Source organism: Theropithecus gelada, chromosome 17 (genome assembly GCF_003255815.1).
Source record: "Theropithecus gelada isolate Dixy chromosome 17, Tgel_1.0, whole genome shotgun sequence".
NCBI lineage: Eukaryota > Metazoa > Chordata > Mammalia > Primates > Cercopithecidae > Theropithecus > Theropithecus gelada.
The window spans coordinates 77,751,976-77,778,755 of NC_037685.1; the positions used below are offsets into that span (position 1 = coordinate 77,751,976).

The 26,780-nt window shown below is 35.3% G+C and overlaps 1 protein-coding gene across 1 annotated transcript in view; it reads right to left on the reverse strand.

Moving 5' to 3' along the window:
• Positions 1-24,044, reverse strand: part of ESD (esterase D) — a 36,186-nt gene extending 12,142 nt beyond the window's left edge. Inside the window, exons 1-9 of the mRNA XM_025364659.1 lie at positions 24,016-24,044; positions 20,318-20,355; positions 18,257-18,331; positions 13,962-14,050; positions 10,872-10,970; positions 9,267-9,391; positions 8,106-8,225; positions 6,540-6,638; positions 4,168-4,335 (exon numbers count right to left, since the gene is read on the reverse strand). Coding sequence (XP_025220444.1) covers positions 4,168-4,335; positions 6,540-6,638; positions 8,106-8,225; positions 9,267-9,391; positions 10,872-10,970; positions 13,962-14,050; positions 18,257-18,324 — 768 coding nt within the window. The 5' untranslated portion in view covers positions 18,325-18,331; positions 20,318-20,355; positions 24,016-24,044. The remainder of the gene's footprint in view (positions 1-4,167; positions 4,336-6,539; positions 6,639-8,105; positions 8,226-9,266; positions 9,392-10,871; positions 10,971-13,961; positions 14,051-18,256; positions 18,332-20,317; positions 20,356-24,015) is intronic.
• Between the last annotated feature and the right edge of the window lie 2,736 nt (positions 24,045-26,780).

The window sequence follows — 26,780 nt, forward strand, 5'->3', positions numbered from 1 at the left end:
ATATACACCATGGAATACTATGCAGCCATAAAAAAGGATGAGTTTGTGTCCTTTGTAGGGACATGGATGCAGCTGGAAACCATCATTCTTAGCAAACTATCACAAGAACAGAAAACCAAACACCGCATGTTCTCACTCATAGGTGGGAACTGAACAATGAGATCACTTGGACTCAGGAAGGGGAACATCACACACCGGGGCCTATCATGGGGAGGGGGGAGGTGGGAGGGATTGCATTGGGAGTTATACCTGATGTAAATGACGAGTTGATGGGTGTAGCACACCAACATGGCACAAGTATACATATGTAACAAACCTGCACGTTATGCACATGTACCCTACAACTTAAAGTATAATAATAATAAATTAATTAAAAAAAAAAAAAAAGAAATGTAAAGAAAAGCATTTTCCATCCATATAATTCTTGAATTGTTAAGAAGTTAAACAGGCCTGGAGTTTTAGGTCACAAAACCTGTAAAATGTACGAAGTATTATCTGCCATTTTTCACAGATCAAAAGATGGATCTGATAGAAAATGGGTACAGATGCAGGGAAACAGATACCTCAAAAGACATGTGTGACCAAGTTCCAATGTGACTGAGTATGCCATATTTTTATCCTTAGTTTCTTGTGTGTTAAGAGCCATCACACACATATGAATAGCCATCATTATTATTAGAGAAGTCCCAAGGTAAACCCAGGAATATATTGCAAGACAAGACATCTAAAATCCAAAACAAATGACCATAAGCTCCATAATGATAAAGATTCACCTATATGAGAAAGAAGAAGATGCCTGCCATTGAGGGCTCAAGAATTTTAAAAAATATCAACAAAAAGGCAATAGAACACATTTGAACTATTGGTATCCTGCTGAAGTTATACAATTTGAGCTAACTGTATCATCCCTGACTAGGGATTCTGTTTATCAGTCTTATTAAATGGGGATGGCTTCTTTAATTAAATTCTTTGACGAATGAGTTGGTATGATATGTTAAGCAGCTTGTGCAAATGCCTATGTTTAGTGACACTTGAAGGGGCCTTTTCTCCTCTACCTCACACTTTAAATGGAAAATCCTTGGTAGCAAAACTCTGACTCCTGGAGTATAAAAATAAATGAACACATTTCATTCTTTCATTCTTCACTCAACTCTCAAAAAGGAAGCACTGCTCCAGCAGCTATGATGAATGTTTATCCTAACAGGCAGTGTTTTCTTACATATTTTCCAGACCCAATTAGAAAAGTTTGGATAAGAATCCCCAGGTTATTAAATCTCTTCAGTGTATAAGGAGGAAGACTTTGCACTGTATTCATTTAACAAGTATTGAGAGTCTCTGTGCTAGATAACTATGCTAAATAAGCATTGGATTCAGAGATGAATGAGAGAGCTCTACATTTCTGGGATTCTCTGCCATGTTCTTACTCTTCTCCAACAGGCCGATGCAGAGGTTAAAACAGCCTCTCAATCTTCAAAAAGGTCCTGAGCCTTAAGGAGGTAGTATAGCTTCTCCTTCTATTCCACAAAAAGAGAATACTGTTTCTGGAAACTTCTTCATAGTGTAACTCCAGTAACTAAAGATAAGACATACTAGGCCCTTCTTTTTCAGACTAAGATTTGATCTCTGTACACTAGATATCAGAATTCTGTTATCTAGTATTTTTTTAAAATTTAGATTGCCTGAAGCCAAAATCGAAAAAGAAAAAATTATATAAATAGCCAAGTAAGTATCTATGGTCACATAGCTAGTAAGTGTGGAACCAGGACTGGAACTAAGGCTATTTGACTGCAAATACTGTCCTGCTGTCATTTATCAAGTCATTTTCAGGCAGCAATGATGTGCTCCTGAGGAGCAAAGGAATGGAACTAGAGAAATAATTCCAACAACCAAGTAAGTTATCCCCAAATAAGTATCCCCAATAATAATAACCAAATAGCATCCCCAATGCACTAACCCCTCCCTCTAAAATTTTTTTTTTGACATTTGACAGAGTATAAATATAATTTGTGAGCATTTAACACCATTAAAAAGAGGTAAAGGAATGAAATTGGGTAAATCATGTGCATGATTGTAATTACTTTCTTTCTTCTCAGATCATTTATTTATATATATCCCCTATTATTTTCAGCTTATTTTTCACAGCTTCTATCCCACAAGAAAATACAGTTATACAATACTTGTAATCAAATGATAAAGTAGGTGATAAAACTCTCGGACCCAAGGTAATCTTGGGTCAAAGCTGGTGAGAAAATCTGAAAGTAGACTCTCTGGAGCCACTACTTAGGCATGTTCATTCAGTTGTTGATTCAATTACAAGGAATCTAAAGGAAATCTGCTTCAAGCTGTGTAGTTCACTCTTAACCTGATCATGCTGGAAGTAAAGTGAATAGCAAACTGCACCTGAACTCAAGATTGTGACTCTGGTGCTTTGAATACTTTCTTACTTTTTAGAAGAATTGAATGGTTCGTCTTAACTATTCATTAAGTATAACCAACTATGTGTTCTAGTTGCTTGGGATACAGGCATTTTAGAAACAAATAAGTTGACTTATTTTTCCCTCCAAGAATGTCATCATGTTCTAACTCTGCTGTTTTTATAACAAACTTGAGAGATTTTCAGACTTTGTTGGCAGGCAGAAACATTGTAGAAACAACAGAAATTTTGGGCTCAGTCTTTGGGGAAGCAAATTAGGTATCCAACACGGGTACTGCCAAGAAATTAAGGTCATTTGGAAAAAACATGGTTTGGTATGCACTTATAGCTATAGTTACTGCAGTTAAACGTATTACTATATTTATAGTCAAATTCGTATTTGGATTTCTCAAGGCTGGTTGTTGACCTAAAATTTAATTGTGATGGTAAATGTTCAAATAAATCTGAAACAAAGTTCTATTACTCCAGGATGGACACTAAGAGACAACAAGGTATATATAATGTATTAGTTTTTGACATTTTCTCACACTATATATATATATATATATATATATATATATATATATATATTTATTTATTTATTTCACATGTGCAAAATATCTCTGTAAACAGGAAGACTGCTCAGATGCACAATTTCTCCTTGTGCTAGCTCTAGTTCCATTCCTTTGCTCCTCAGGAGCACATCATGCTGCCTGAAAATGGCTTGATAAATGACAGGAGGACAGTATTTGCAGTCAAATAGCCTTAGTTCCAGTCCTGGTTCCACCACTTACTAGCTATGTGACCTTAGATAAGCAGGTTACTTCTCTGAGCCTGTCTCCTCATTTGTAAAACATATGGACAGGAAAGAAATGATATCTCATTTGGTGGTGTAAGAATTAACAATGAGTTAATGCTGTGAAAGCATTTTACAAACTGTAATGTACCACATTACACAGTGATCTAGATTTATTTGAACATTTACCATCATAATTATATTTTAGATCAATGTGCCTGACACATTATCCTTAAACATGGATAAAATTTTATTTAAAAATCATGATCATGTATAATTTTCAGTGCTCATTTTTCACTCTAAAATATTTTAAATTATATTCTGAAGCTTATGAATTTTTCTTAAAAATAAAAGCAGAATTTCCTTAATTAGGACTATAGTAGCAAATATAGAATTAGATGAGTAGTGGACGATCAAAAATATTTTAGTTAAAAAAAACTTGCAAGCCCATTGGGATCAGCAATTATTCTTAAACAACTAGAAATATCAAGTAGCACAACGTATAGATTAGTATGCAAGTCAAATAATATAAAGCACATGTGTGATAAATAATACTTAACTTCTGAGACTAAAATATGTAGTAATGTAGACTAAAATAAGGAGTAATAGCGGTAGATGTTTGTCCTTTACTACTACTGCAGCAAAGGTATCTGTGTAAAGAAAGATGTATGCGCTAATGTTGAAGATTAATCATCATTCAAGCATTAAACATCTTGTTATTTACTGGTTTGATGGAAAACAATATTTTTCACTGCCAAAAGCTTTCCTATTTCTATCAAATTTAGTGTTAGATATAATTAATTTTATAGGCAGGCTTTCACTTCAAGTGTCTGAATATAATTAAAAACTTACTAGAAGTAGCATTTTATATTCTAAAATAAAGTTAAGAAAATACCACAGAATCCTAATTTTTCATAGTTACATTATCTAGATCAAGCTAAAGTTTCCTAATACTTGCCTCTTGTAATCGAAAAACAACGGGGATTTTCTTTTCTGTACAGGCAGCTATGAAGTTATCAGGGAGTAACTGTCCATCTAAAAGAAACTGGTCATCTTTTCCTTGATCAATTAGTATGTCCAGCTGAGATCCTGGATAGGATTTCACAAGATAGGTAGCATCATATGCCTGTAAAAAGAGAAGTAACATTGAAAAATAAATTCAAAGATATTCTTCATGAAATACTATACTAGTATCAAACAGAAATTTAAAGTTATTTAAGCTCTTAGGCCGATTAAATCAGAAATATGCTTTTAAGTTGGTTCCAAACCTGACTTGCCAGGCTTTTATTTACAAGGTCTTTGGAATTCTATTTTCTAATAATAGTCTCTTCCCTACTTTCAAGCAGTCCTAGACTAGTGGCAAGAATCCCATACCTCAGGCATTCTTCACAAAATGGCCTTTTTCCTTCTAAACCTTTAATATTCTTAATCTCCTCTTGACTCCAGTAAGAACATGATCTTTTTCTTCATAACTCCTTCCACAAATTGGAAATTAGAAGCTTCTTCTAACTCCATGATCTTTTTCCAAATATTCTCTATTTCAGATAATCTTTTTTTTTTTTTTTAATGTCTCTTCTTTATGGCTCTAATTCCAGACATAAATACATTCAGCCTTCTTTTTTGCTGTTGAACAGCACCAAACCTCTGCTATCTACATAAGCTTTCGGAAAGACCTGGTATGAATAATCTGAATCATATCAACGTCATCTCAAATTTATTATCTGAGGAGCTGCCACTAGTTACAATTTTATGTTTTATCATCCACCTTGAAATATTCTTATTCATATATATTCATTAACCACAACTTTTATACATTGGCCAAGACAAATGATCATGAAAAGATTTGTCCTCTAAGTATCCTGCTTTTGAAGACTCTATTTCCTTTCATCTTAAAAGAGTGGGGTCTGACTTGTTCTAAATTCTATGATTTCATAATTCTACATGGTTTCCTGATTTCAATCGTAAATTAAATAATACCTTAAACACAACGTAATTAAGACAGTAAAATGTACTGTCACTTGGAGAAAAGTACATTATCTAGATTCCTTTTTAGGTCACCTGTACCTCTACCTCTCACCTTCTCCCTCCAGTTAGTTGGTCTTCTACCCAGTTCTTCTGTTAGACCACAAGCCCCTGGTAGATGTGAAAGGGTCACCATTTTCGTGACAAAACAGCTCAGAACTTAGCATAGACTTTGCACCTGATGAAGACTCAAAACACTGATGTATATACAATGTCATTTCTCAAAGAACCTAATCCTAAATCATTTCTAGCATTCTTCAAATGTAATAAAAATTCAAGCCTAAACAAAACTGTAATCTAGTTACTAAAGGATGAACCCTTTATTTAGTTAGAATTTCAGTAATCATCCTTAAATAAAATTTGTTAGAATTTCAGTAATCATCCTTAAATAAAATAAGGGTTCATGTAGGAATGAACCCTGAACACAGAACTATACTTTAAATACTTTAAGACAAACAAGTTGTATTTTTTTATCCATTCCAGTATTTTCTGCTTATTAACAATGCACATGATGATGAGTTCATTTGCAAAGTATTCAAACTCTTGGTGGAATTTGTAAATGGCCCATTTCTGCATAAGAGTAAAATGGTTCTCAGGTAAAAGGGTCATTTTTATTTCCACTTGAAAGCACCTGTTTGCACGCTTGAAAAAGTAATCTTGCTGTGAGAATATTCACATAAATGACATAACAAAGTATCTATTTTTAAAGACTCTTATGTCTGGAATTTAAAATTGAGATCTGAAATGCTGAATTTTGAAAAAAAAAATACACAAAGTAATTTAAAAAGCCAGGCTTCTTTGCTTCTATTACACAACTGAGCATAAAATTAGTAAAAGGCAAGTCCAAATTTAGTAACACAGGTTGAACATCCCTAATCCAAAAATCCAAAATCAGAAATGCTCCAAAATCTGAAACGTTTTGAGTATCTACATGATGCTTAAAGCTCATGCTCCAAGGAAATACTCATTGTAGCATTTTGAATTTTTAGATTAGGGATGCTCAACCTGTAATATGTGGTATTTTTTTGGTTATGTTAATTTAGAAGTTATGTTAATTGAGAAATAAAAATATAAATTAACCATTAGTAGAAAAAAAATATAGCCCCAGAATATCTGCCATGATTCAATACAATTAGAAAGTAGGGTTTTTTGTTGACATATATATATACATATATATATCTTTTGCTAAGTTGTCTCAGCTCTAGAGCCCTAACTTGAGCAGGGTAGGAATATAACGTCTGTGATATGTCCAGCCTTTTAAACAAACTTGAAACTTAATGAGTATTAAGATAGCCATTCAGTACCTACCTTCCATTTACTTTGATCTGTTCCCAAATATCCACTAAAGGCTTTTTTGCCCCAGGGACAGAGTACAGGGTTGCAAATTGGAGCAAATGCTGACACAGACTTCAGAAACAAAAGAAATTTAAAAACAAGTTATATTTTGCTAAATTAAATATGAATAGATATTTGCAACTTACTTAAAAATATAGAATTTACTTGCAATTTGCTTAAAAATTCTGACTTGCCACGAAAACCCTGTGAACAATTTTCCTTTTGATATATTGCTGGCTTAGATTGCAGGCCTTTCCATAATACATCTTTTGTGTATTCTATTAAGAGAGCTAATAAATATAGTTGCTAAAATAATGCAAAACAATACATTGTAATTTAATTAAGATACAAACAGAAGTCTATGTTCAGTGTTTCTGCTTTTTTAGCACTGAAAATTAATCTATAGTAATATAAAACAGTTCATGCTTACCTTAGTGAACATGTTACTAAATCTGACACATGATTTCTCTTAAACAGTATCAACAAAGCAGTGAGCAATGCCTTTCAATATGACAGAATTTTTAATACACCTCTGTGTTCTATACAATGTTCTTTTTCACTGGATGAGATGCAGAGATGGGATCTCTCAACTTCAGAGTACTCATCAATGTAAATGTTTAGTGGTATCTACTAGCTTTTTTAAAGGACAAAAAAATCAACTAAGTTTGCTTTTCTACCTCAGACATGATAAATAGACTGCCTTAAAAATGGAAATAAAAATGCTTACTTAGAAAGTCCACTGTCATGCCATGAATTAGTAAAACTTCATAATAAAGCGTACCAAAAACAAAATATTTGATGCCACAGCAAGAAACTGCTATGAGAAATATTTTCATTTCTCAGTAGCACACCTAAAATAATCAAGAAGTTCTTCCTAAGAGGAGGAAATGAATTAAACCAATCTTAAGGGCATGAATAGCCCTGCAAATTTAAAGGCAGAAGAAATTTTAAGATGCTAGTTGCTTTAACAGTTCCTTATTCAACTCTTGTAACATGCTGTTCTGCACAGTATGACACACTACATATGGTAGTTAATTCAAATTTGACTCTGGGAAAGGCTGAGAGTGATGTTTTTTAATCAAGCTGCATTTCAATTTTCATTAGAGGCATTAAGAACAGAATTCTTAAGTTTCTACAAATCATATCATTTACCTCAGAAAATCAAAGTCAACTTTACAAAGATATTCCTGGTAAGAATATAAATGATAGATCCTGCCACTGTAACATTAATCAGTAATAATAACCTTTAGGGGAAAAAAGTGTGTTCCAAACTACAGTTGGAATAAAAACAATTAAAGGAGAAGCTACATTTTATAATACTTTTAGTAGGCCAAAAAGAAGGCACTCTTGCTGAATTCCTATGCTTCTGATTCTGTAGCTTATACTCTATGGTCAAATTAAATACCCACCCATCAAACACCGCAAAGTTCTCAACACTAGGAAGTTTAGTTCCAATACTAACAATATTATAATTTTACTCTTTGAAGGTTCCTAATATTCAAGAGAAATATTTATCACTAGAAGTTTAGATAACCTTACTTTGTATTTTCCAGGATTTTTCAAAGCACAGATCAGAGCTCCATGGCCTCCCATGGAGTGGCCAAAAACAGACATCCTTTGGGGATCCACTGGAAAATTGGCATTTATGAGTTGGGGAAGCTAGAAAAAATATAATAGTGTGACAAAAGATATCAAAGAAAATAAGTTCAGACATTTTCAAAGTTATATAAAATAATTACACAATCAATATTGCCAAATCATAATCTTACAATGGTTTGAACTAGCAACAATGAAAATAAAACAAAACTAAATCCTCAGGTAGACCATGGTTACTAATATATCTCTGGGAAATATATTGTACAGATTTCTTAGAAAACACTTTAGGAAGGTGAAGCAGAAAGAACCTTTAAAATGTTCTTAAGTTTTGACCTAGTAATTTCACTTTTTGGAATATATTCTCAGGAAAAGTCCTTAGGGAGATATTCACAAAGATAATCAATGCAGTCATATTTATTAGGGTAAAAATAGATACAAAACCATAAATATCCTATAAGAGGAAAAAGTAAATTATGGCATATGACAGAATATTATGCAATTATTAAAATTAGAACACTGGAAAATATTTTTAGATATAACTTAAAAAAAGAACAAAATAAAGTTTAGAATTATGTGAAAACTAGTCATAGAAACAGTCTGGAATATATCAAAACATAAGTGTTTTGGGGGCGTAACAGAATTATGGGTAATTAAAAACTTACATTATTGTTTCTAAGTTTTTATGGTATACATATTAACAATGAAGATCATATAAAATTTAGAAAATGCATAAACAGCATACAAATATTATTAATAGAAGTAACGCTTTACCACTTATGTTTTCTAACTAAGCCTTGGCTTATCACTATAAAATACATCCAAATGAACCGGCTGCCAGGCAAATTAAAGGTTTTTTTCATACACCATTTTCTTGGTTATTCTGGGTAGTATAAACAGGTCTCAATATATAATGATTAAATCCTTTAATTGTACTTACTGTTAATTTAAATTGCAGTAAATAGGACTATAGTACTAGTAAACTTTGGAATTCTTACTAATAACTTTTATACCCTAGTTTAAAATCCTCAGGATTGTAAGGACTCTGTGTTCAAAATCAAACTCTTGGCAGTCATCAGTTAATAATTACAATACAAATTAAATTACCTCCTCCGTGACATAAGAGTACATTCTGTAGTTGGTTTTCCAAAGATCTTCAGTAGCATCAACATAAAATCCAGCACCAGTGCCAAAGTCCCAGCTCTCATCTTCTCCTTTAATATTGCAGCCACCTATTACAAGAAACAATCTTGTGGTTTCATCTGCTCTGTAGTAATGGCCCATGTTTAATAACACACTTTTGGATCAAGCTGCAAGTCCATTTGCATGGGAACTGTTCACCAAATGTTGTGAGCTCTCTGCCTTTTGGAGTACATGATAGGATTATACTTCCTGCTCCTCTTGCTCTTGAATGGGACCATGTGACTCGTTCTGGCCAATGAGGTAAGAAATGACCTTCCAAGCTGGAGTATTCAGCTGCCAAGGTAAGGCAAATTAACTTTCTTTGTTGATGAAGTTTCTTTCTTATGTACTTTGAACATATGCTTCCTTACTCTGGTTTACCTGTCAAAAGGACTGATACCTTCTTTTTATCTTTCAGACATGTGTTGTGATCCCTTCCCTGATGACCCTCTCTCACTACCAGCACTTTTTAAATTCTCTTTACAAAGGAGTGGGGAGGGAGATGCTTGTGCTCAACTCACTATCTTGAACTGAAAATCGCTTTGTTAATGGACTCATTCCATCACATTTCCCTATCTATCCAACCTCCACTGGAATTTTCTTATGTTTCTTTTTAACTTGTTACATTTTATTTTATATACTTGCATGTGGTTAAAAATCAACCATTGGGATTTTGAATAGAATTACAGTAACACGTAATTTGAAGACATGACCTTGTCTTAAGATTCATTTTATCCATCTAGAAACACAGCATTTTCCCATTTATTAAAGTCTTCATTTATGATAACAAAATTTTACAGTTTCCTTTTTATATATCTTTCTATTTTTCAAGTTTATTCCTTGGTATTTTATATTTTTGATGCTATTTTGAATTAAATCTGTTATTATATTTCTAACCAGATACACCTTGTTTTTGTATAATATAGCCTGTGAAAGGAAATATAGTACTTGCCAGGCCAGCCATATAACTTCCCTAGTTTTACTGCCATTTAAATTCTATTTCCTGAAACTTCTAGAGTCATAAAACAAGTTTTAACTGTCTGATGCATTGAGTTCTCACATATTTGATACTTTCATTTCTCTAATGTAAATATTCAAATCATTTATACTAAAACTAATACTTGTTTAACTGTATGGTTGATGTTAATAGAGATGAAAAAAGATGTAATTATCATTTAACAAGACATTATACCTCTGGAATAGAAAAATAATTTCCTCTGCATTACACATTAGTATTTTGACAGTAGTACCAGTATGACATATGAATTGAGTTGCTTAATCTCTGCTTTGAAGTATCTTAATCTGTACAATGGGAATAGCAAAACTATCCTCTTTCATAAGAGCCATGTCATGAGTAAAACTTGAGGAAAATGTATAACATGGTATTTTGGAGTCATGATGCCACTTGAAAGGTTAATAGAGATAACAGCAAAAATATAAAACAAATTGTATAATGTATATATCATACCACTTATAACACTCTTAAAGATTTAGATTTTTATAAAGGATATCTGGACCACAAACACTTACGAGGGCTGGTATCTGGAGCAATGACAACAAGACCATGTTCTGAAGCAGCTTGATGATAACCAGATTTTGATATAAAATTTTGTTCTGTGCAAGTTAAACCTGAAGATAAAAAATATTGTTATTGGGCACACATGGACATAAAGATGTGTACCATTAGCACTGGGGACTATTAGAGCAGGGGGAGAGGGAGACAGACAAGGGCTGAAAAACTACCAATTAAGTACTATGTTCACTACTTGGGTGATGGAATCATTCAGCAAACCTCCATGTCACGCAATACGCTCATATATCAAACCTGCACGTGTACCCCCTTAATCTAAAATAAAAGTTGAAATTATTAAAAATAAATTATCTCATGCTATATTGTGAATGGTTTATAAGCTTTAAACTTTTTATAATGCAGGAAAACAAGCTCACTTGATATCATTAAAAACATTTTTTTGCTTTAGAAATAATTTTGAGTAAGACACTAAAATTCACTTTTTTACAAAATTTGTAATAGTATTAACCTAAGAACTGTGTTAGCTTAAGTGATCCCATAACTGTCCTTTTAAAATCACTTATTGGCCGGGCACGGTGGCTCACGCCTGTAATCGCAGCACTTTGGGAGTCTGAGGTAGGTGGATCACGAGGTCAGGGGATCGAGACCATCCTGGCTAACACAGTGAAACCGCATCTCTACTAAAAATACAAAAAAATTAGCCAGGTGTGGTGGCGGACACCTGTAGTCCTAGCTACTTGGGAAGCTGAGAATGGAGTCAACCCGGAGGCGGAGCTTGCAGTGAGCCGAGATCATGCCATTGCACTCCAGCCTGGGCAACAGAGCAAGACTCCATCTCAAAATAAATAAATAAATAAAAAATAAATAAACCACTTACTAAAGTTTCAATTACTAAAATCCTTTGGACCAGCAGTGTTTGGGAATTCAGAAATTTTCAAACTGTAGATTGACAATATGGTGCATATGCCCAATATTAAAACAACCCCAGTGAAGTGTTATCAAATATGCTAATTAAACATCACACTATTCCTGCACCAAAACATAAATATTCACAGTAAATAAGCAAATATGATGGTCCTCATAATACAATTTTTTTTTTTTATATACAGATAGTTCTCAGCAACAAAATTTAGCTTGATCATCTTTGTATTCTTCACTGAACTAAAAAGAGAGTAATGGTGACCATATGCCATCCTTAAATTGAGTTTTAGCCTCAGTTTTTAGAAGTTTCTGTTATTTTTCCTAGCTCTATGCTTTTCAGTCATAAGATAGAGGAGATGACTTAATTCTTTTACTATAGGTATCTAATACTACAATGATATGAGAATGGTGAGGAATGAACTAGCCATCGATTTTATTGATCATTTCACCAGTTGAGAGAGATTTGGTTTGTTTATACTTTTTGGCTATTATAATAGTGTGCTATGAACATTCATGTGCAAGTTTTTGTGTGGACATGTTTTCAATTCTATTGGGTACACAGCTAGTAAAGGGCTGTTTCAATGGTCACCTTCACTTGAGAAAGATACAAATCACTACACACGAACTATCTTTTAAGATTTCAGTTTGGCTGTTTTGATTTCAGCTAATTTCTTTATTTTAGCAATATAATAATTGTGTAATCTTTCTGTCATTGTTTTCCTTAGACTTACTGGGAAGTAAACTTTCTGAAATTCTTTTGTCACCATTTCTCATGTGCACTGGTCAGGCAATCTTACCTTTACTCAGAAAATCAAGCCTTAATTTCCAAAGTCTATCTTCAGCATCTCACTAAGGAAACTGTCCTGTCATTTGATGTAAACAAACAAAAATTCTGTATTTTATACTTGTAAAGCTCAGATATGTCTTGCTAGATTCAATTTTAGTTAGAACTTAGAGCCCTATTATTAGAGTACCTATGACACAATGCCTCAGTGCTTCTGATCTGGTTATTATTTAGCCAAGAGATATGACTATACTAGCCCTCATCAGAAACAAAATGCAAAAACAACAGGAGAAAAAACTAAATACAGCTCTGGACTGTGAGTCAGAAAACTTGTTCAACTCCATATTACTGTGTGACCCTGGACAATATTTAGCTTCTCTGGGCTTCATTTTCTTTCTAGGGATTACATGATTTCTAAGATCATTGTTAGCTATACAATATTACGTTTTCTAAGACAATTAAATAACTAATTTTGTTGCTCTTGCTTTTGGCAATACCTAATGCTCTTCTAGCAATCAGTGCTCTTCAATCACAGAAATGTTTTCTTGAGTTAAAGTCAGAGATGTACTTAATCTCTACCCTTTAAGATGAAATATTTATTATCATTTTCAAAGACTGGTATTTGGGACTTGTCCTTGATGAAACACACATGAGGGAGGATTTGTTAAATCAAAGTTACAGGAACCAATTTGAAGGAAACAAAATTAAAATAGTACTCTGTGACACAATTTAGTTGCTAGGATTCTCTCCTCATAATGTTTGCTTCTAAAGATGAAGTACCAACGTTTTGTGAAAGAAAAGTTAGCACAGAGGTTTCAAAACTGCAGGTGTCAAAATCTTACTCTTCACAATCTATTCTACAGTATTTAATAGGAAACACTGATTAAGAGAATCAGTGGGTTCTTTTGTGACTTTCCAGGTTGTCAGAGAAGCTCTATGGAGTCCAATTAAAATATTTTAGAGAACATTGTATGAAGTTATTTGACTTCTTACAATAGCTGGTTTCTACTTAGAGTATCTTGGTGTCCTGATTTCACCTAATACTGTTCTAATGGACTAGTAAAGTCTCTATAAACTCCAGAAATGCTTGGGTAGGTACAAATTAAGTAAATAAGTTGTCTAAGCCCTTGCTATCTGAGTACAGAACTTTACATTACCTGCTAAATTTCTTGGTCTATTGGAAAAAGTGTAATAAGTGAAATAAGTGTAATTCAGTAGGTTGGAAATTATTCTGAGGATAAAGTAACAGAGTAGACTACAACAGGCCCTTAAAGTCTTTCATAAATAGCTCAAAAAGCCTACCAAGTCAAAATAAAAGGGTAAGGTAAGCCAGTTAAAAAGAAAATAGAAACGACTCTATAAAACTCAAATGCATAATACTTACCCGAGAGCCAATACAGTGCAGGGCACTTTTCAGTTTCTGCCTTTGGTGGTAAGTAGACAGCAAATTTCATTTTGCAGTTCAGTTCAACACTAGTTTTAACAGAAACAACGACAAAATATTAATGCTCCTCATTAATCAATACAGAAACAAAATAATTTTGTACTATATAAAAAGTAAGATATATAGTAAAGGTCCAAAATAAGTTATTTAATGTTCAAAATAAGTGGTTCCACCAACATTTAAGGAATATACTTGTCCTTTAAAGAAAGAATGTGGTCAATTGAGCATACTGATCTAAACCAACCTGAGCCCATACTTTGGATGGCACTGTCATTTTGGGCAAAATAAGTGAAAAAATAAATGTAATTCATTGTGGCACTTATTAAAAAATAGTTTGTTTCTAAAGAAATGTACAAAATAACAAATCATCTTTTATAAAAAAATGAATTCTTGAGATCTTACATATTTGTTCATGTGCACTAAAAATGCAACACATCCTTAATTCCCTCTTTCATCACTAATATTTTATCACAATCTAGAAAAGACAATTTTGATGAAAACCACAGGCATTTTTCCAGTAAACAGTAATTTATGCAACAATGATCCCTCATGGCTTTATTTAAAACATCATATAAATGGAAGTAAACTCTTACTACTTCAGAGTAAACACCTATCTTTTTAATCAAAGTTATATGTACTAAACAGTTTAAAGTAAACTGTAACTGTAAATAGTAAATACTTCCACAAACTTTGTTATGAAAAACTAGTTTTTCCCTGCCCCAACCTTCTCATTTGCCGTATTCCAGAGATAATTAATTTACCTCTTTTAGCTGATTTTTCTGGTATTTATGTCTCTATCTAAATAACATGACTTTATTACTGCTTCTAGATTTTTCAGTTTTTAGTTATTATCTATTGACTTCCCATTAGAGAAGGATTTTAGTTAACTTTTACCTCCCTATCTTTGCTCTCTGCAAGCCCCTACATTTCTCCTTCCACTTTCCTATCATATATAATTTTGGTTGATCAATATTAAGAAGTTACAAATGCTATTCAGAGATGAGCCATGTAGTATATTAGAATTCCTTTCCTTTTTCTTTCATTTTTTTTTTTTTGTTTTCATTGAGTTAGTAATTCTCTCCTTTTTGTTACTGGTTGTCTTTCCTTGTTAGGAATAGACTCCCACAAAGGCTCCATCATGAGAAGTTTTCTGTATGCTCCTTTCCATTCCCTGCATATTGGTGATTTTCTTTTTCCACATTATTCTAAGCAACTTTTCTCGTTGATGACTGATGGCACAAAAAAAATTCTGACAGCTGTTTTTAGGTTTTCAACTTTTGTTAGGGAAGTTGAAACATTTACTTTCATGGATTACCATATCAAATCCATATTCAAAGCAGGGATGTTATCAATACGCAAAATCAAGAGACAGCATAATCTTGTTACAGGATAGTTGGTGCCTTACGACCTTTCTTGCACACTTAAAAATTTGTTAAGAGGGTATATTTCATGTTAAGTGTTGTTATTACAATAACATTTTTAAAAGAAGACCCTTCTCAGGCAGTTGTGGAATAAATCAGGTCTAAAGTATGTTCAACAGTGGTATGATTAACACTTATGTAAAAGAAAAAAAAAAACAAAAAACAGGATTATCAAGTAATCTGAGACCTCTGTCCCTATCATGTCATTAAGATGCTGCTTAATTACCAAAAGAATACAATCTCATGCACAGAGATTGGTGTGGTCACTCTATATGTATTACTAATTCAATACCAAACTCCCCCAATCCTGATCGGTTTCATAAATTTCCTCTCTAATAGAGTCAGTTCTATCAATTTCATCTACATTAAAAATATCTCTTCAGACCAGTACTGCCAAACAGAACTTTCTACAGTGATATTAATAAAAATGTTCTATTTATGTATTGTCCAGTACAACAGCTTCTAGTCATGTGACTACTGAGCACCTGAAATGTGGCTAGTGGGACTGAAGTTTTATTAATTAGCTAATTTGATGTAAATGGCTGTATGTAATTGCTGGCTACCATATCTCCAACTTTTGACCTGCTGCTTTCTAGCTGCTGCCTTAATATGGCCCCAGTCATCTGGAAATTCTTTCTCTTCTGATCTGTTTTCTTGGATTTTATGTCTTCAGCTATCTTGCTTTAGTCCCTCATTTTGGTGAAGCATATTATTCAGTAGCTTCCAAATTGCACGGGAAATACACTTTGAGACCTTTCATAGATGAAAACATCTTCATTCTACTTTCACTTAACTGACAACATGATTGGACACAGAAGTTAGCCTTCAGAATCCTGAAAGCACTGCTGCTCCGCCTTCTTGCTTCTAGTAATACCGTTGAGCTGACCTAAACCTTTGAAGATTCTTAATCTACTTTCTCTTTATCTCAATGTTTGAGAATTTTCTTTGTTCCCAACGCTCTAAAACTTTACAGTGTTGTTGGTGTAGATCTATTTTCATCCACTGTACTAGACAACTTTTTAAATCTGGCAACTTCAGTTCTGGGAATTCTTGAATTATTTCTTTATTATTTATATCTATACCTCTATTTCTGTTCTATTTTCCAAAATTCCTAATTTTTAATGTTGGATTTTTGAACTAGTCCTCTAATTTTCTTGTCCTTTCTGATTTATTGCTTTTATCTTATTTCACTTTCTAGAATGTTCAACTAACCCTTCTATTGAGTTTTGTCATTTCTACTATCAAAATTTAAATGTCTGGGCTTTTTTGTACTTGAGGATTTATTTATTTTATTTTTTTTCTGAGACAGAGGTTCGCTCTTGTTGCCCAGGCTGGAATGCAGTGGTGCCATCTCAGCTCACTGCAACCTTTGCCTCCCAGATTCAAGTAATTCTCCTGCCTCAGCCTCCTGAGTAGCTGGGATTACAGGTGTGCATCACCATGCCTGGCTAATTTTTTTTTTTTTTTTTTTTTTTTTTTTTTTTAGTAGAGACAGGGTTTCACCATGTTGGCCAGGCTGGTCTCGAACTCCTGACCGCAGGTGATCTGCCTGCCTCGGCCTCCCAAAGTGTTGGGATTATAGGCATGAGCCACCACACCTGGTCATGTACTTGAATATTTTTAATAGCATCCTATAAAGTCAGAGGCCAATATCTTTTATGTCTTTTATATGAAGAACAGTTCATATCAAATTAAAGACTTTATACAAATGTCTAGTGATCTTTAGCTGCCCACTGCTATTTAAGAGTGAAACACTAAAAATCTAGTTGAAAGCACTGTGCCTACAAGTGGAGTTGTCAACCATTGCTTTACTGTAAGGTCTGGTGAGATTACTTTGTTGGCAAATCTCAGTATCTTGAAATCTCTTCCTTTCGGCTACTCAAACTCCCCACAAGGAAATTCTTCTAAAGGATATAAGACTAACTCCCCAAATTTTGAAAGCTAGTGGAAGAAACTCAGTGTGCAAACTTTTACTTAATCTATTTGCAGTATCATAACTCCCACTAATTGTATCTGATATTCCCCAATACAAACAGTTTACTGTCTCTAGAGAACATACCTCCAATCTTTCTCCAGAGTTAGGAAGAGGCAGTGCATAAAACTGGGACACTCTCAGATCTATCTCCTTTTAAAAACAGACTTTCAATTAATCTTCCTTTTTCTAAGCTCAACTTGTATCCTTATTTTCAGATGTCCCTGGTGCCTCCAATTACTATGGCTTTATATAAATTGTGTCATTTCAAAGCTTTTTCTTGCTGATGTTTAGAATTTAGCTTTCTAGGTTTTACTGTCAGGTACTACCTCTCCATTTGTATTCCTGCTTCTAAAATGTTATCCTTAGCTCCTGTCTCCTGCTTCTTTATGCCTTCATAGGTATATGTATGCATGTATGAGTGCTTCATCTCTTTACTTAATGCCATGTTAGTCAGAGTTTTGGAGGCAGCAGAAGCAAATGCATGTGTTTAGTGTGCCATCTTCCTCAAAAAGTCCAGGTATTTTTCCTACACTTAGAAATCCTCAAAGAAAATGTTTTCAGAATTTTTACTGGCAACATAAACATTTTCATAAAGTTTCAGAAAAGCATCAAGTCAAAGCTTGAAGATACTTCTCTATTAAGGCTCTACCTCACACAATCATATCCACAGCTAATTAAGTCTGGTAAAATTGTCAAACTGATAACCACAGAAAGAGAGCAAGCAAGTTTAAAAGTAAAATGAGGTACTATGATATCCAGATAAAGATTTGTTTTAAAATAGAACAAAATAATCCAACAGAATGAGAGGTTATCTAAAATTATATCTTCTTAATAGTTACCTGTCATGTTCAAAAACTTTCTGCAATCCCCCAAAGCACTTGTTGCTGGAAATCTGCTTCAATGCCATTCTTCTCCTATTAGTAAAGAGTAATCTCATTAATTTCCAGAGAATTAGTTCCTGAAAAACTTGAGATAAAACTAACTGCCTTCAGATAAATTATGTGAACATACAACTATTTTCTACTTAGAATTTTTTTCACATTTTTCTCCAGTAAATAATATTAAGAAACTGATTAACTCTTATACATGCATTTACATGTGTTACTCACTTTTACAAGCTTTCATACTTTGGTATATCATTACTAATTTATTAACAAGTTTTTTTGTTGTGGTGGACTGCCCCAAATTCTTTTTAAAAGAGGCAGAAAATACATAAGTTAAGTTACCAATTAATTACCTTAGTTTAGAAGGTTAAAAATTGTTAACAGTCTGCCTATCAACTGCAACAAAGTAGTCAAGGAATTGGTATGACTGATTATAGTTGATTTTAAAATGGAAGAAAGATGAAGTGATAATGATTTTGGTAATAATAATATATAACATTACTGAACACTTACGGTGTGATACACATTTTTCTAGATATTAAACCAGATCCAATTACTCATCCCACGAATTTTTAAGAGAAAGTGATATGAAACTTTAAGATCAACATTTATTTCTCCTTTTAAAACAAACCAGTAATATATAAGTCTGTTAACTTCTTTTCTGTCCAACAAATCTTTTAAATTTTTCATGTAAAAATAATTTTAAACTTACATGTAAAATGACATATTTTATTGCTTTTAATGATAAATATAAGAAAAAAGTTGGAAAACTCATCTTTATCATAAATGCCTATTAAGCAAAGGGAAACCACACTGATCCTGACATGTACCTCTCAAAGAAAGATTCCCTTCCTATTCCTAGAAGCACTGTATTAGAATATAAGGCAGTAAGTCCTACATATTGAAGAAAAAGCTTTAGATATCAGGAATAGGTATTACCACTCTGGCGATCTTCTCAGTGAAATGCACTACTACATGCCAGTCAGCTGGAGCTTTAGGATTACTCATTCAAAGATATATATCAATAATCTTAAAAAGCTAATTCGGGAAATGTCTTTATAAAATACTTTAAAAAATTAGTTTCAATCTTATCTTTAATGTCTTCAATAAACCCAAATAGTTTTATTTGGAAGACTGGGATTTGAACCCAGGAAGTCTGACATCAGAGGCCCTACTCTTAACCGCTATGCTGTCCTGACTCTCTAGAAGTTCTTTAAATACTCTTTTTTTTTTTTTAAAGACACTGTAGGATAACTGATTCTATAGAATTATGATATTACAATTGTACACAAAGAAATTACCATTTGCTCAGTTTTATGCTTTTAATCTATAAAAGATTAATTCTTAAATAATAAACTCCCATGAGATGCCACTGAAAATTAACTTTAGCTACTGTTAACAATCCTATCTCAAATAATGAACTTACAGAGATACACACGAATTTTAATATATTAATACATACATATAAGACTAACAAATAAAATGTATTTGCTCCATTATTCCACAAGGAAACCAGATTTACTTAAACTTAGAAAGGACTATATCCACTTTGCAAAAGATGGTACACTGAGCATGTATCTGGCACATAGGAGTCTATATCTTTGCTATTCGCCTATTTTAATAAACCTTAAGTTGTCAGTTTTCTCTGCTCTTAAAATTCAAAACCAAATGCTTTTCATCTGGCCAGAAGAAACAAGGTTAAAACACTTTTTAAAAGTTGGTAGAATATTTTTTAAAAAACAAAGCTTTTAAAGTATTTTTTTCTACCCACCCAGTTTAGAAACTACCTTTAATTACAAATCAAAAATATATGTCAGGCTTAAAAAGAAATATGACTTAAACTAAGAACTAGATATGAAATACTGTGATGTACTATAATATCTGATATGTTATAATGGGTGGTTATATTTTTCAACAGAATTTTTCTAAGTGAAAAATAGCATGTTTTAAAACAAGCTATTAGTGGTATTTTCATTCAATGTTCAGAGTAACATATAAACAATAAAACAAGTTTACCTGTCCAACTGCTGATTGCTTTTTGCTTGTAAACGATTCTGAAAAAAAGACCAATGGTTTACAAATGGGATACACTTTTCACAGGAAAGATTATACAGAGCTTATATATACACAAGCATTCTCAATAGATATTTTCTTCTTTTGAGGTAGGTGACTGTACACCCTGATGGGATACCACATCACCACTTAATCTAATTACCTTAATTTCCCATAACCTAATTATTTGCCACAGGCCACCTTAATACCTATTTTGCCATAAGGCTTGGTGGTACTTGGTCAAAACCATCTGTTGAAGTAAAAGTACTATGAAAGTTTTTTATCTATTTAAATCAGTAAACAAAGTTTTCAAGTGTAATTTTGAAGGATGATATGTAGCCAATTGCTGAGTGAAGAAAACAAGAGTCGGGGCGAGGTAAGCAGAGGAAGATGGATCTATCTGGCTTAGTTGTAAGTCGAACTTGTAACATGGGAATAAAAAAGGAGGGAAGAGATGAGGACTGAAGGACTACTAGGGTGACTGGAAAGGATGTGTAAGGAAACTGGGCTTATGAACGATTAAATGACTGATATTCAGTAAGAAAAATTTACATGGAAACTCACATAGTATATATCATGTCACTTGTCTGATAGGTTTCATTTAGGCTCTAGAACAAATATATATTTAGGTTCTAGAACAGATTTTGTGGGAGAAATAGGGTGACAGAGTAGGGTGGAATACCAAAAAACCAAACAACACCCTTCCTCCTTCCCCCCCAAATAACAAACAACAACGAAAACAGAAAAACAATTTCACAGTGCCAGTGGGAGTTACATAATTTTTCCCAAATGTTAGTGAACATCAACATTCTTTGGAGAAGAAAGGGTCTCTCAGTGCATAATACATCCATTCCCCTAAAGGCCAAAGCTTATTGTTCTTCCCTTTATTTTTCATTTTTATTTTTTGGACACAAGGTCTTAGCTGTGTGGCCCAGGTTGTAGTATAGTTGCATAATCATGACTCAGTGTAACCTAGAACTCCGAGCTTCAAGTGTGATCTCCTACCTCAGTCTCCTGAGCAGCTAGGATTACAGGTGCACACCACACTGGAATACTTTTTTTTTTTTCCGGTACAGACAGGGCTCTTTACTTATTGAAGTTAAATGTCATCCACCTCCAGAAATCTGAGTTCTATTTTTATCCTTCTTCCCTGTGTCTCAAGTTTTCCATATATCTCTACATGTGTTTTTCGTTCCCATTCTCTGATTCCTTGGATTTCGATGTTTCTTCATTTCCAGGGTGTCCTAGTCCACTGGCTCTTAACATCCTAGACAAGTGTTCCCAAAACCAACGAACTACAGTTCCAATAACTGGCTGTTGACCACCACTGTGCTGTTCAAACCCTCTTCTAAGTGAAAACTCAGGATCTGGCTTCTTCCCTTTCACTGTCTCCTCCCACCTCCCTTTTCTTCACTCTCTTTCCCTAAACCCCATTCCCTAAATTTCAACTACATTTTCTGCATGAAATAATCTAAATCTGCATCTCTGCAACCAATCTTTCTCAAGCATTAGTACCCATAATGAAATTTCTTGCTGGACCTTTCTACCAAGACATGTGACCAGCTATTAAAACTTATCACGCCTAAAATTAAGCTTCTACGTCTCACCTTCAAACCATTCTTTTCATTGCCTCCCTTTTCCAGACTCATGCCTATCTTGCCTAATCCACATTTGAGATGCCTCAAAGTTACCTTCTTTTTGAATTCCCACTGCCATCATCCTAATTATATATAAGAAATTAAACTTAGCCTCTCCCTTTCTTTCGAAAACATCCCACTACGATCAATCCTACATGAAAGCCTAGGGTTTTAATCCACTTAATTTACTGGTCAACAGATCCCTACAAACAGCTCATCTGCAGCCTAATATGGCCTACATGGAATTGTTAGTCATTTTTATTTAGTATTTTTAAAACTGTGATAAAAACACATACATAAAATTTACTATCTTAACCATTCCTAAGTGTGTATTTCAGTAGTGTTGAGTATCCATTAGTCATATGTGAAAACACAGTTCGCCAGCTCACAATAATTAGCAGATGAGAACTGCCTGACCACCCCCTGGCTGCTGCAGGTGGAGACTGCTAATCCCCTTCGCTGTTAGGCCAGTAGCTGAGAACCAGAAACTCACTGAAATGGAAGACCATGTTAATTGTACACTTTTCTTCAAGTTTAATGCCATTAAAATGTCAAAATTAAAACCATGCAGGATCACTGAAAAAATGTAAGAATGAATAAAACTCCATATAAACTTTAGTCACATTCCACCTGTGTGTAAGCATGGTCTTTTTTTTTTTTTTTTTCCAGAGAGGGTCAAACTCTGTGGCCCAGATTGGAATGCAGTGGCCTGATCTCAGCTCATTGCAATCATCTCGGCCCCCGAGCTCAGGTGATCCTTCTGCCTCAGCCTCCAGGGTAGCTGGGACCACAGGTGGCACCACCATGCCCGGGTAATTTTTTGTAGAGGAGGTTTTGCCATGTTGCCTAGGCTGGGTCTCTTTTCCTTCATAAAAGTTCACATGGTTTGCCCACGTAAGGATTTCCATTAAACTCCGGGGAAAAAATTTTTTTTTAAAATATGGCATCTACAAACGCCAAACACCAATGGCTCTAAATATGGTCTATAATTTGGTCCCACATTATTTTTCTGGTCTCACTCCCTATTATGTTAGTTAAACTCAACTATGCATAATTCTGGGATGGCCTGGATGTTGCTATCGCGTGGCTTTACTCAATGCCACGGTACAATGGTTTCAAAGCAGGTTCTGGGGCCAGACGCTCCAGGTTCAAAGTCTGACTTCACCACTTATTACTACATGACACTGGACAAGCTAATCTATATGCCTCATTTGCCCATCTGCAAAATGGGGATACAGTAATACATATTTGATAGGGCTGCTCTGGGAATGAGTTAATTCACGTAGTGCTTAGAACGCTGCTTCTACCACACACACAAACATGAGCTATTATTTTTCCTGCAACCTGAATGCCCTCCTTCCAGGTGCCCTCAATCCCATTTCCCTGATGACCCCATCAGAAATGACTTCCAGTCCCCCACAGCGCTCTGAGAGCATTTTACTACCCGAACAGATTTCGCCAAACTCCGAAGACACGGGTTCCCCTCGGCACCATGAGGTGAGTGCTCCTGACCGCGCCACTGGGTCGTGCCCCGACGTGGACGCTGCCTAGAGCAGCAGGTCCACATTCCCCTGAACCAGGCGCCGGTGGGCGGTAGGAACGCGCTGAGGCCCGCTCCCTCCTTAAAATGCATACACATCTACTTCACATGTTCGCGCGGTGGCTGCGGATCTAGGGAAGTCTTTGTGAACAGGAAAAAGCTGTACAAACGTAGCGGGCAGTAGGTAAACGGGAGCTTCCCCCGGGATGTGGCACGCCCGAGCGCCCCGAGTTACACTAGGTTGGAGGCTCAGAGAAGAAAAAGGGATTAGGCGCAAGGCTTCGCGTCACGGGATAAGGTCCCTGGCCTCCTGTCATGGATGGTGGCGCTCAGGGCCCAGGGTCGCCGTCTCTGCGCTCGTGCCTGCGGATATCTGCACCGCAGGCCTCAGCGTCCGCCCCGATCAGGCCTAGCCGTGCCGCCGCCGCCGCTGCAGCCGCAGGAGGGCTGACAATGTCCAGGCCTCTACCCGGACCCACTCTTACCTCCCGCGGCGGAACGACCAGAAGAAGCGGCCCGAAGTAAAAGGCGGGGCTCAAGATGGCCGCCGGGGCCTCGCCTCAGCCCCGCCCACATGATGCCCCGCCCCTCCGGTCCCGCTCACTCTCAATTTTAACTCTGAGAACCCGCCCTTCTCCAGTCCGGTCCCCACGGCCCCGCCGCCTTTGCACTTTGCACTTCCCGGCAGCCTCCGCGTGGGCGTTCCCTCCAACTCCTGTCTTCGCCCCCGTTTCCGCTCTTTGTGGTTACTAGGACCAACGAGGGGGGCGTTTAAGATTAGTTCCTGTCACCATGTCTGGGACCAGTCTGCTGTGCGTGCTCAGACTCTTCCCAGAGCCAGCAGCAAGAACCCGAGGCATTAATAAACTTGAGGTCTAGCTTCACTTGACTCGTGCAGAGGGTTTCCGTGTCACTTATGTAGAAACTAGGGCCTAATTTCAACTCTCCCAACTCCTCTGTCCCAAGACTATCCAAGTCACCTACTTGGTAGCTGGAGATAAACAAGAATCCTTTGAAATCTACAGTGGCTGACACACAGCGGGAGCTCCATCAGTTTCCGGTTTACCCCTCACTTCCCTCAATAAAAATTAAGTTGAACTAAGATTTGCTAGTTGATAATTTACAGCAAATCTTTCCTTTTGGTCTCTCTGATTTAAGCAAACTGTTGAGTGTACTTTGCCTCTTGAGAAATTAAATCTGACTACAACAGAGCTAAGTATTTTTCAGCAACGGTTAGACTGACATTGTAAATACACAATCTGATAGCTGGGGCTGGCCTCAAGGGCCTGCAACCTGTGCTATTACCTGGGCCCCCAGAACAGAAGGACACTACATTTTCTCTCAATAAGTGTTGAACCGGGGCCCCACATTTGTGTTTGGAATTGGGCTCCACAAATTGTGTAGCTATGGGAGCTGACTTAAGTGTGGATGAGCTGCCACACAGGAGATTACCTGCCAGAATCTATTGTGTGGCTCAGGCCCATTTTGCTATAGTGATCTTTGGACTAAATTAACCTGTGGACTGAACCTGTGGATCAATTGGAACTCAGACTGAAAATAAGGTTTTCAGTCAAAATAATGTTTTTATTTTGAGAAAGCATTGAAGTAAATTGTTTTAAACTTTCTTTTTACTATTTTTAAATATAAATAATTGAAAAGGGGATTTTCTTCAGTTTCAAAACTGAAACAGAATAAATGAATACCTAAGTTTACAAGTTCTTTATAACTGATGTTTGAACAAAGAGAAATAATTAATTAAATGATAAATTCACCTAATAAGTGGGCTGCTGTGAGGTGCAGACTAGCCAAAGAACTGCAAGTGTGAAGTTCTTTTCTAAAGGGTTCTTGTGTTAATGCAGTGTGAGAATAATCAGAACTAAAATTTATTTTACCCAGCATAAATAAAATGTTAATAGATCCACAAAAGTCGATTTCTTAAAAATATTAAGAATATATGTAATTATTATTATTATTTGGACATGGAAGCAAAGAAGGCTGAAATCAGAAATTAAGGTTGACATTTTAAAAAATGACACTACCAGTAAAAATGGATGAATATTAAGTACACAAAGAAATAGTCCAAAAATTATGTGTAAATGTGTGACTGAGAGGATTTAGGACTCTTGGTTTGAACTAAAATGAGTAGGAATATAATCTTAAGGAGGCAATAAAAGGGATGCAATGAAAATGAGAAAAAGTCAAATATACTTGAAGCTTGTAAGAAAAGAGATTGTTTTAGTCAGTTCCAGCTTAACAGAAATTTATTCCTCACCATTCTAAAAGTCTGGGACGTCCAAGATCAAGGTACTGATGAATTCTGTTCCTGCTGAGAGCCCTTTTCCTCATTTGCAGAGGAATACCTTCTTGATGTAGTCTCACTTGGTGGGTGGGGTGAGGAGAGCTCTGGTTCCTTCATCTTATTATAAGGCCACCAGTTCCATTCACATGGACTCCACCATCATGGTGTAATTATCTCCCAAAGTCTCCATCTCCAAATATCATCATATTAAGGATTTAGGGTTCAATATTTGAATTCTGGGGGACACAAACATTCAATCCATAGCAGAGATGGTTTTGGAGAGTCTAGAAAAGGTACCATACATACGAAGTAATATAATCTCTTGGGTATCAAATATGCTACTTGAGAAGTGTCCTTGTAGCTTTTCCACAGAGTGGAACAGGGTTTCTCAACCTTGGCACTATTGACATTTGGGGCCAGATGATTCTTTGTTGTGGAGGCCTATCCTGTGCATTGTAGGATGTTTAGTAACATCTCTGACCTCCACTAGCTAGATGCCGGTATCACCCCTAACAAGCTTAGGTACCCAAAACGTCTCTAGACATTGCCAAATGTCCATGGAAGGAGGGGTTGGGGAACAGGAGGGTTGCAAAATTGCCCCTAGTTAAGAACCACTGGCCTGAACATTTTTCAAAATTATCTTTATTTTGATTCTATTCTTATCTAGTGACATTTTGGAAAAGAATAGCCTCCATTGTTATTTAATAAATCAGAACTTAGGTTAAAAATGCTTTAGTCTCGGGTGAGTCTAGCTGAGATGATACATTTTCCCGAAGACTTACCACCTCTGAGTATAATATTCACCTTACAAAATTGAGTTTCTGAATGTGTACTCAGAGGACCGCACCTTGGATCATGGGAACTGAACCAAGTACCGAAAATTTGTGTCCCTATGCCACTGTTCCATCTTGTAGCCCTATGCCACAGTTCCATCTGGCCTTTGTTATCTCA